Source organism: Propithecus coquereli, unplaced genomic scaffold (genome assembly GCF_000956105.1).
Source record: "Propithecus coquereli isolate 6110/MARCELLA unplaced genomic scaffold, Pcoq_1.0 Scaffold205, whole genome shotgun sequence".
Classification (NCBI taxonomy): Eukaryota; Metazoa; Chordata; class Mammalia; order Primates; family Indriidae; genus Propithecus; species Propithecus coquereli.
In genome coordinates this window covers 1084015-1095572 of record NW_012145523.1, presented here as the reverse complement: position 1 = coordinate 1095572, position 11558 = coordinate 1084015, and the positions used below count along the sequence as shown (strand labels likewise).

Below are 11558 nucleotides of genomic sequence, written 5' to 3'. Positions count from 1 at the left end.
TTATGAAACAAAACTTCCCCTTTTGGGAAGAGGCTGTGGTTGATAACTCCAATGACAGATGCAAGGTTGAGCAATCGTCTTGTAAAAGAAACTAGAATAATTCAAGCAAAACAACAAAGTCCTTATCATTTCCCCCTCTCTCAACAATAGTGTTTTCTTTTTTCTTGATTAGCTTTTAATTGCCACACACGCCGCATTTTTTTCCCTGAGGTATTATTTCCAGAAGGCAGCCAAAAATGACTCAATGAATAACTTGCTCTTAAAAATTAAACAGAACTTGGACCAGCTGCCATTTATTAACAGCCAAGGATCCTGTCACTCGGTGGAGCCACAGCCATCCCCGGCTACTCCGCCCCCTGAGGCGCGAGGACCGCGGCCTTATCTCACTTGACACCTTTCCTTCCTTTCTCACCTTTTCCCCGGCCCCCGGCACAGACAGGCTGGAGGGAGCGGGACCCGCAGGAACTCGGCGTCCTGGCTGGTGGCCGAGTCTCAGAGCCGCGGCGTCGAGTCCGCGCGCGCCCTCCGCCCAGCGGCCGGGGCGGACCGGCGGGCGGGCGAGGCCTGCGGGGCGGGGCCTCGGGACTCCGCCCCGGCCCCGATCTCCTCAGCTGGCCGCCCCCCTGCAGGCAGACTCGAGTCGCGGAGCCGCCGCCGCCTCGCAGAACCGGGCTGGGAGCGAGAGCCGGCAGCCGCTGCCGCCATGGGGAGCCGCGTTTCGCGGGAAGACTTCGAGTGGGTCTACACCGACCAGCCCCACGCCAGTCGGCGCCAGGAGATCCTGGGTGAGGTCCGGCCGGCGCCCCGTTATGTGCGCGCGCGGCCTCCCGCCGCCGGGGCGCGCTCTCCCCGCGCCGGCCCTGCGCGGCCGGGAGCTCCCGAGGCCCCTTTCCAGCCCGCGTCCCGCCGCCGGCCGGCTGGTCCGCGCGGCATAAACCGCGGCGCGGCGCGGAGCGGGCGCTTCGGGGGAACCCGGGCCCGCCGGGTAGGGACGTGACCCGCGCGTCCTCCCCGCGCGCGGCTCCGGCTCTTCCGCGAAGAGGCGCGGGCGCGTCCCCGAGCGCGGGCGTCTCCGCCAGGCCCCCGCAGGCCCCTCGGATGGCACGAGGGGTCGTCCGGGCTGGGCCACCTTTGGGTAGATCCTCCCGCTATAAGATTCCTGCACTCTCGGGTGGGAGCCGTTTCCTCCTCCTCCTCCCGTCACCCCTCAGCGGGCCCGGGCGAGGGCAGGCTGCCGGCGTGGCCAAGGCAGGGCGTGGCGCCGGCGCATCCCGGGGCCCCCACGCGAGCCACGCTCACGTTGTCAGACGCCGGCGAGCGACCCTGGCGGGGCGGCTGTTCTGCGGCCCTAGGCCCGGGAGGGGGTTGATACCCGACCGCGTGACCCCAGGGGCTTCCCGGACAGGACGAGTCCCGGTGCGTTCAGGCCTCTTGAGCCTCTTGTCCCATTGATCCTCACGACAAGCCTGGGACTCAAGAACGGCAGATTCATAGATATTTTTTTAGCCACCCTGTTTTTGTGGACGAAAAGACAGAAATATGGAAGACTTGCCAAATAGGGAAATATGCGGCTTAGCCAACTGGTCCCCTGACTGCTAATTTAGAGCCCTTTAAACCAAACTAACTGACTGGGCCTTACTTAAATCTGGAGTATTTGGGGTTTCTATGTTTAGGGAATTCTCTCACCTCTCCCAGGTTACTCTTAATGGTCTGCTGCATGGAATGCCTTACAAACATTACCCAGTTTAATCCACTTTCCCTGTAATTCGACTAGGTCGGTATTATTCCTATTTTAAAAGATGAGGTAAGAACAAATGAGTAAATAAATGCTAGAGGTGGATTCTAATCCGGGTTAGATTGCCTCTAGAGCAAATGCTTTTTAACCTCTGCTGTTTTTTCAAAAACTGAGGAAAGTAATGGTGGTAAGTTGAATATGAGGAATTCTTTCTCATACCTAGTATTTCCCTAGTTTTTCTTCTCAACATCCATTTGCCGAGTGAAAAGAAAAAGCAAGCCCCTGATTTTTGCATTTGTATCTAAAGTTAGAAATGTCATGTTTTCGTAAATAGGAGTCAGTAGATCTCATTAAAATACTACATGTGATTTTAGCCAAAAGGCTGAGAAGCGATTAAAATATATTTGAAAATTGACAGTAAATTGACATCATGAACCTTTACAGTTGCTTATTAATGGGTAGCCCTTTAAGTGCCTTTGGGTTCTTGGATTGCCTCCTGCTGTTTTGTTTTGTTTTGTTTTGCTTTGTTTTTGTTAGAGACAGGAGTCTTACTGTGTGTTGCCCAGGCTGGAGTTCAGTGGCTGTTCAAAGGCAGTCATAGCCTACTACAGCCTAGGACTCCTAGGCTCAGACAGTCCTCCTTTCTCAGCCTCCAACTAGCACCTGGCCTGCCTTTCTTTCTTAATTTGTATGTTTCACAAATCACTTACACATACTTGGTATGAGATAGCATGTGATACATTTTATCTATGTCTTATCTACATGTCGCATAGGATAATCTGATGTCCACCCTGGTAAAAACCAAGTATTTAGCTGTCTATTTAATATTCAGAAAATCAAGAGAGTAAGAAGGTGCTTATTGATGCTTATCTCAACACTGAATCTTTTTTCTACAAACTTATTATCACTGAACGATTTCACTTGGAAAGTAAAAACTATATATTTCTCAATGAAAATATAACATTTTCCATGCAGGTGTAAATACTGCCCAGTGTTCCATTTCAGGGTGGCAGATGGAATAACCTTAAGTAAGATAAGAATCTGGAGATTTGTTTAAATTACACTTAGATAAGAGATCTTTCTGAAATTTGTCACTTTTTTTTTTTTTGCAGGGTGGGAGAGGCATGAAAGAACATGGGTATGTTGTTTAACAACCAACATCTGGCTGGGTGTTGAGACACACACCTGTAGTCCCAGCTATTCAAGTTTTTTTTTTCTTTCTTTCTTTATGTTTTTTAATTAGAAATGGGGTCTTGCTCTGTCACCTGTGCTAGAGTGCAGTTGTGTCATCACAGCTCACTGCAACCTCAAACTCCTGGGCTCAAGTGATCCTGCCTCAGCCTCCTGAGGTAGCTGGGACTACATGCATGTGCCACCACTGCTGGCTAATTTTTACTGAGAATGGTCTCACTATATGTTGCTGGTCTTAAACCCCTGGCCTCAAGTGATCCTCCCATCTCAGCCTCCCAAAGTACTGGATTATAGGCATGAGCCGCTGCATCCAGCCCTTTTCACTTTCTTGACGGTTTCATTTGCAACAGAAAAGTTTTTGATACAGTCCGATTTATCTGTAAGACTTTTATAGTTTTCTTATATTTGGATTTGTAGTCCATTTTGAGTTAATCTTTGTGTATGGTGTAAGGAACAGGTCCAGCTTCATTCTTTTGCATGTTGATATCCAGTTGTTCCAGCACTATTTGTTGAAAAGGCTGTTCTTTATTTATACTGGCGCGTGTAGTACTGATTTTTATATACTATTACAGCTTTGGGAAAATTCAGTACACAATTACTTGCAGAGCCAAGTGTGGTGACACATACCTGTAATCCCAGCTATTCAGGAGGCTGAGGCAGGATTGCTTGAGCCCAGGAGTTTGTGACCAGCCTGGACAACATAGCAAGACCCCATCTCTAAAAAAAAATAAAAAAAAATAATTAAAATAATTACTTGGAGCATATTGATTTGTCTGTGAACTGTGAATACCAGTTTCATGATTTTAGGGTACCTACAAAATGGGCCAGGCGCACTGGCACATTCCTGTAGTCTCAACCACTCAGGAGACCGAGGCAGGAGGATCACTTGAGTCCAGGAGTTTGAAGTTGCCGTGAGCTAGGCCGACGCCACGGCACTCTAGCCGGGGTGACAGAGAGAGACTCTGTCTCCAAACAAAAAAAAACAAAAACAAAATGTATATTATGTTCTGTCCTTTGTCAGATGTGTTAATCAAACTTTATATAAAGTAAAGATGGTATACCTCTGTCTAAACATAAAAATAACATATTTTAGTACAAAAGAATGTAGAGCTTCTAGCCGGGCGTGGTGGCTCACGCCTGTAATCCTAGCACTCTGGGAGGCCGAGGCGTGTGGATTATTTGAGCTCAGGAGTTTGAGGCCTGAGCAAGAGCGAGACTCCGTCTCTACTAAAAACAGAAAGAAATTAGCTGAACAACTAAAAATATATAGAAAAATTAGCTGGGCATGGTGGCGCATGCCTGTAGTCCCAGCTCCTTGGGAGGCTGAGGCAGGAGGATTGCTTGAGCCCAGGAATTTGAGGTGCTGTGAGCTAGACTGACGCCATGGCACTCTAGCCCGGGCAACAGAGCGAGACTCTGTCTCAAAAAAAAAAAAAGAATGTGGAGCTTCTAGATTTTTTTTTTGAAAGTAGAGAATAGGAAGCTTCTAGAGTTTGAGGCTAATTTTTCCTGCACAAACTCTCAAACTGTTGGGACGTGGTATTTTATATCTTTACTATTAGCACATTCTCCTTCCCTGTAGTAGATAAATATTTGATAAAGTCTATAATAGAGGGAATATTATGATTTGAAGAAGAAAAAATTTAATTAGTGTGCTAAGTTAATTGGAGTTGATTGTAATTGCTAAACCATTATGTACTTTCCTCAATTGATTTTTTTGTTTGTTTTTTCTTTACAGCAAAGTATCCGGAGATAAAATCCTTGATGAAACCTGATACCAACCTGATATGGATTGTAATTATGATGGTCCTCATCCAGTTGGTTTCATTTTACTTAGTAAAAGACTTGGACTGGAAATGGGTCCTATTTTGGGCCTATATCTTTGGCAGTTGTGTTAACCACTCGATGACTCTGGCTATTCATGAGATTTCCCACAATTCCGCCTTTGGCCACTACAAAGCCATGTGGAATCGCTGGTTTGGAATGTTTGCTAACCTTCCTATTGGGGTTCCATATTCAGTTTCCTTTAAGAGGTATCACATGGATCATCATCGATACCTTGGAGCTAATGGCATCGATGTGGATATTCCTACTGATTTTGAGGGCTGGTTCTTCTGTACCACTTTCAGAAAATTTATATGGGTTATTCTTCAGCCTCTCTTTTATACTTTTCGACCTCTGTTCATCAACCCCAAACCAATTACTTATCTAGAAATTATCAATACTGTGACTCAGATCACTTTTGACATTATAATTTACTACTTTTGGGGGATTAAATCTTTAGTCTACATGTTGGCAGCATCCTTACTTGGTCTGGGTTTGCACCCAATTTCTGGACATTTTATAGCTGAACATTACATGTTCTTAAAGGGACATGAAACTTACTCATATTATGGGCCTCTGAATTTACTTACCTTCAATGTGGGTTATCATAATGAACATCATGACTTCCCCAACATTCCTGGAAAAAGCCTTCCACTGGTAAGTAAAAGATTTGATACAGATGCTAATTTCTGATGTTATACAATCAAAATTAGTCTTGACTTGCTCAGTTTAAAAGGAATCTAATATATTTTGTTAATCTGAGCTGCTCATCAAAAAAATATATATAGGCCTTGTTTGGTGGCTCACGGCCACAATCCTAGCACTCTGGGAGGCCGAGGTAGGAGAATCCCTTGACGTCAGGAGTTCAAGACCAGGCTGAGCAAGAGTGAGACCCCCATCTCTACTAAAAATAGAAAATTTAGCCAGGCATGGTGGTGGGTGTCTGTAGTCCCAGCTACTCTGGAGGCGGAGGCAGGAGGATCTCTTCAGCCCAGGAGTGTGAGGTTGCAGTGAGCTATGATGATGCCACTGCACTCTACTCAGGGCACCAGAGTGGGACTCTGTCTCAGAAAGCAAAAAAAAACCCCAGAAAATTAGCAAGAATATAAATACCACATCTGCCATCCTCATTTTACAAAGGGTTCACCCTTGGATCCTTAAGGTTGATATTTACGCTCAGTGTTTAAAAGTGTTGGAAGATCTGCAAAATCTACTAATTTGTAAAGGAATTCAGGAATAAAAAACTAAATCCCTCTGTGAAGTAAGCAACAGTTCATGTAAACTTCATCACTATTAAACTGAATGAGCTTAGCTAAGATTTGTGTGTTGGTTTATTATGAAATACAGATATCCTACATAATCTGCAAAATAAATGAACCTCAGTTTCCAATACTATATTATTAATCTTCTTGAGGACAGGGATTATCTGTATCCCTTAACTGTAGACGTTTTGTATATTGTTTGTGGAGTAAATAAGACATCCTTGATAAAAGGATGAGTCCTTTTATCCTCTTCAAAATGATCATTTTCCTAACTTCAGTTGTCCTGGTAAATTCTCTCATTAGCTTCCCCATCCTCAAAATGTGTAGCTTCTAATTCTGTTATCAAAAAATGTTTCCAGGCCGGGCGCGGTGGCTCACGCCTGTAATCCTAGCACTCTGGGAGGCCGAGGCAGGCGGATTATTTGAGCTCAGGAGTTCGAAACCAGCCTGAGCAAGAACAAGACCCCATCTCTACTAAAAATAGAAAGAAATTAACCAGACAACTAAAAATACATAGAAAAAACTAGCCGGGCATGGTGGCGCATGCCTGTAGTCCCAGCTACTCGGGAGGCTGAGGCAGGAGGATCGCTTGAGCCCAGGAGTTTGAGGTTGCTGTGAGCTAGGATAACGCCACGGCACTCTAGCCCGGGCAACACAGTGAGACTCTGTCTCAAAAAAAAAAAAAAATGTTTCCATAATTTTAAAAAGGATAATATGAATGAAATGAGATATTAGTTTTTCTTGATTCTTTTTTAGCTATGATGTTAGGGCACCCTAGCCAGATATTTTATGCTATCATACCCACCCAGTCAAATTTTATAGATTTAAGGTTTTTTGTTTTTTTTTTTTTAAGATAGAGTCTTGCTTTGTCACCCCAGGTAGAATGCAGTGGCATGATCATAGCTGACAGCAACCGTAAACTCTTGGCTCAAGTGATCCTCCTGCCTCAGCCTTCCGAATATCTGGGGACCACCACACCAAGCTAATTTTTTTCATTTTTTTAGAGGTAGAGGTCTCACTATGTTGCCCAGGCTGGGGTTGAACTCCTGGCCTCAAATGATCCTCCCACTTCAGCCTCCCCAGTAGCTGGGATTACAGGTGTGAGCCAAACTCACAAAACACTTTTTTTTTTTCTATATATGTATTTTTAGTTGTCCAGATAATTTCTATTTTTAGTAGAGACGGGGTCTCACTCTTGCTCAGGCTGGTCTCAAACTCCTGACCTTGAGCAGTCCACCCGCCTCGGCCTCCCAGAGTGCTAAGATTACAGGCGTGAGCCACCGCGCCCGGCCCACAAAACACTTTTTTTTTTTTTTTTTTTTGAGACAGAGTCTCACTCTCTTGCCTGGGACGAGTGCCGTGGGGTCAGCCTAGCTCACAGCAACCTCAAACTCCTGGGCTCAAGCAATCCTACTGTCTCAGCCTCCTGAGTAGCTGGGACCACAGGCACGCGCCACCATGCCCGGCTAATTTTTTCTATATATTTTTAGCTGTCCAATTAATTTCTTTCCATTTTTTGGTAGAGACGGGGTCTCGCTCTTGCTCAGGCTGGTCTTGAACTCCTGAGCTCAGAACGATCCGCCCGCCTCGGCCTCCCAGAGTGCTAGGATTACAGGCGTGAGCCACCGTGCCTGGCCCCACAAAACACTTTTTAAATGTGAATTTTTCCATTTGCTCACAACCTTGTACGTAGACAAAACATCTAGGAATTTATTATGTCAGTGTTTAAGTTGGATTGGACACATGCCTAATAAATTCCCTAGGGTTTCAAAGTCTTCGTATTAAGGACTTTATTGATATTTGACTTTATGTCTTTAAAAAATATACAAAATTAGTCTTCAAAGAATGTCTTGATTCACATGCTTATTCAGGATCTAAACTGGCTTTGTCATTAATTTTTTTGGAAAGATAGTGTCTTTTCCAGCCATTAAATTGATTACTACTGGCGTTGACATAAATTCAGTGTGGAATGTGATCCAGGTTTATTGTATGTGTGGTTTGTAGATCATCCTTATTCATGAAGGAATTTTAGGAAGTTTTGAAAGACTGTGATCAAAGGTATTGCCCCTTTGTGCAATTTGGTATCATATCACTCTGTTTTGATTGAGAGCACTCACACGAAAGGCCTGTGTTTGGCCTTAATTTTTCCTTGAGGGGGGTTGTATGTTAATCTACTACTACTACAGAATCAGAAAATATTGTTAAATTGAAACAGTAATTTAAATTTTAACTTTTCTTTTCCTTTCTGTCTCTTTTCACTATTTTGGATTCTGCTTTTTTGTTTTCCTTTGAGATTTATTAGGATAGTTTTTTATAAGACATTTTCAACTTAAGATGGCAGAACTGCACACTTAATAAGTGCTTAATTTCTTTCTAATTTGTATGCCACAATTTATTAGTATTTTTAAGTTCCTAGATGGCAAGGGTCAGGTGCTACCTTCATATCCTACAATGCCATCCATGTAGTACATTCTTTAATAATAATATCAGGTTAATTGAATTGCATATATGGTTAATTTTACAAATAAATCAGATATTTAGTCCCTCAGAGCTTGATGGGAGAGTCAGTAATACTAGAGGGCCAAGTGTATTCAGGTGTTGAAATGCAGGCTTCTTTTTGTTTAGCATTTCCTAAGCGGTTGCAGCTTTTATTTATTTGTTTGATTAAAGAGGGAGCAGGGAGAGAGGTCTCTTGGTTTTCCTTCTCAGTGTTTGTATCAAACATTCATCTGTCATCTCTGATAGGACCCAGTAACGCTCATTCATCTTGCTGTATTTTTTCCCTTCTAGGTGAGGAAAATAGCAGCTGAATACTACGACAACCTCCCCCACTACAATTCCTGGGTCAAAGTACTGTATGATTTTGTGGTGGATGACACAATAAGTCCCTACTCAAGAATGAAGAGGCATCAAAAAGGGAAGGTGGCGCTGGACTAAGTATCATTGAGCCAAAGGAATTCCTCTTCGAAACGTTAAAATAGGTCATAAAGTGAGATTTTCGCATCGTTAAACTTAAGACCAGTAATGCTTCGAAGCTACCCTAAGTAGGCTCTGGCTTTACACAGTCGCCTGTCTCTGTAGTGCTCAGCTTCACTCACAGGAAACTCGGGTATTATCGTCATTGAGGATGTCTTCGCCCATGTCTGTCATTTTGTAAGCATATCATTTTGTAAGCATATAAAAGAAGCCTTTTAAAAAGCCATTTCTAGTACATTATTTTCACTATAAAGTTTTACTTTATTAAAACAGGCTAGTAAACTGAGCTATTAACCACAATGTATTAGTATTTGTTGTATTTTTGTATTTCACTTTCTTTATACTACATAATACAGTAACTTGGGTACTGGGAGAACTTACTTTGAAATTTGATCTGAAAAATAGTTTTAAAAAGGTCTGAGTTAACGTAGTATATTATAAAAGTTGAGATGGAAATATCTTTTATTGTAAGCTGAATTACTCATTTTTAATTTTTACCATTGTACATAGGACCTAATTAAACACTTGAATCCTGTACAGTCTTGGTCATAAATAAAGTACTTACTGAATCTAATCATGTCCGACATTCAGATTCCTTTTTCAGAGGTGCTGACCCTATGTTAGAAACTGCTGACAGAGTTTCACGGTGGGAACGGGTTGTGGTCTGATGGTAGATAGCTGGTCTCAAGTAGCTGGTATCATGGGCTCTTAGGTAGTCCTGGTAACCTCAAATGTGTCATTTGGGTAAGTTTAGTACAATAAAGTAGAAAGCAACACCCAGACTGCTGAGGGTGGAGAGTGGAATCCTCTGTGGGATTGGCAGACCTGCTTTACAGACCTAATTTCATCTTCAAAGTACTTTGCTTTCCCTTCTTGACCCTGCCTAGGAAAATTCCCAGTGTCCTTGAATCTGTTGCTCAAAGAACCACTCATTTAAAATACAGAGTAAGGCCAGGTGCAGTGGCTCACCTGTAATCCCAGCACTTGAGAGGCCGAGGCAGGAGGATTGCTTGAGGCCAAGAGTTCAAGACCAGCCTGGGCAACAGAGCAAGGTCTCTGTCTCTAGGAAAAAAAATTTAAATGAAAAACATAACACATGGATGTGATGCTAGATTCTAAATAGATCATGTACTCCCATCAAGCCCTCAACTCCCCTGGGCTACAAACTCTAGCCAATAGCTGTGACTGCCGTGTAAATGCAGAAAACTCCCAAATCTCCTGTTAGCTCATAGCTCTCAATTCTTCCACCTACTGGATATATAGAGTATGTCGTCATCCCTCCCCAAAATTGCTATTTGCTGTTACATCACCACTCTTTATCTGGACAGAGGTTTCGGCACTCCTGGCAGGTGTCCTAAGTAGTCTGGCTCCCATCTGCCAACTCAGTCCATTCATTAAGAGATCTACCTGTCAGGGCAGTAGGAAGGCTGCGCCCCAGAACCTTTAAAGACTAAGTCCTGAGAAGTCATCAGTGGTTCTGCACAAGTTCTCTCTTCCGTTTAGACTCCTTTCCCCATTTTTGGTCTGGTTTGCTTGTCCTTCAAGGCTCACGCCAGCCTTCTGGTGCCGCTTTTTGGACTCTGAAAACGAATGATGACCTCATTCATAGCCCTAACCATACTGTTTTGTAAATAGCCACTGTCTGGTCCCCTATGAGGTGGTAACTCCTTAAGGGCAGGAAAGATCATTTATTTCTCTGTTCCCTAAACCTTGCAGGGTCAGTGCCTGACTTAAACTAAGTGCTTGATAAATGGAGAGAGACCAGCAGAGAGAGTCCTTGAGCTTGAGAAGCTTTATTTAAAACAGAAACACAGCCAAAGAGGGCATTTGTAGAACCCACAGGTAAGTGCGGTATACTGAAAACAATGGACATTTATTGAGAATCCTTACTTTTCACAGAGCCCTGCACTAAGAGTTCTGCATGCATTATCTTAAGTCTCAACAGTTCTATGATGTAGGTACTATTATTCATTCATACCTTAATTTTTGTAGATGAGAAGACTGAGACTTAAAGTAACTGGCCCAAGATCACACTTTGTAAATTGCTGAAACAATCTGAAATTCGGACTATGTCACTACAGAACCAAAGCTTTATTCTTTTTTTGAGACAGAGTCTGGCTCTGTTGCCCTGGCTAGAGTGCCATGGCATCATCTTACCTCACTATACTCACTACCTCAAACTCCTAGGCTCAAGCGATCCTCCTGCCTCAGCCTTCTGAGTAGCTGGGACTACAGGCGCTCGCCACCACACCCGGCTAATTTGCAATCCTCCCACCTCAGCCTCCCAGGTGTGAGCCACTGTGCCAGCTCCAAAACTCTGGACTGTATCCACCTGGCTTGTCTAATGAGCCTGGTCCTAGAACAGGAATGGCAACGAAAAACAGATGTTCCCATTACCAAATACGTGCTCACTCTATGGGCCTTATTGACGCCTCCCTGTGCGCCAGCAGTTCTGGCTAGATCTCTGGTTTTTCTTAACTCTTAATCTAAAATTCTAATATGAAACATCAACATTTAAATCTATAGAAAACATGCATTTATTCATTCATTTATTCATTCTGCAGGTACTT

General features: G+C 43.7%; 1 protein-coding gene across 2 annotated transcripts; it reads left to right on the top strand.

The window, feature by feature from the left end:
* The first annotated feature begins 574 nt into the window (after positions 1-574).
* DEGS1 (delta(4)-desaturase, sphingolipid 1) lies at positions 575-9520 on the top strand. 2 transcript variants are annotated; one of them, XM_012644074.1, is made up of 4 exons: positions 740-785; positions 2848-2873; positions 4665-5407; positions 8803-9520. In XM_012644074.1, exons 2-4 carry the CDS (start codon positions 2870-2872, stop codon positions 8947-8949), a joined length of 894 nt encoding a protein of 297 aa, XP_012499528.1. In that variant the 5' UTR covers positions 740-785; positions 2848-2869; the 3' UTR covers positions 8950-9520. The 2 variants fall into 2 exon arrangements, with proteins under 2 accessions (XP_012499527.1, XP_012499528.1); XM_012644073.1 differs by lacking the exon at positions 2848-2873 and having other exon boundaries at positions 575-785.
* The last annotated feature ends 2038 nt before the right edge of the window (positions 9521-11558 follow it).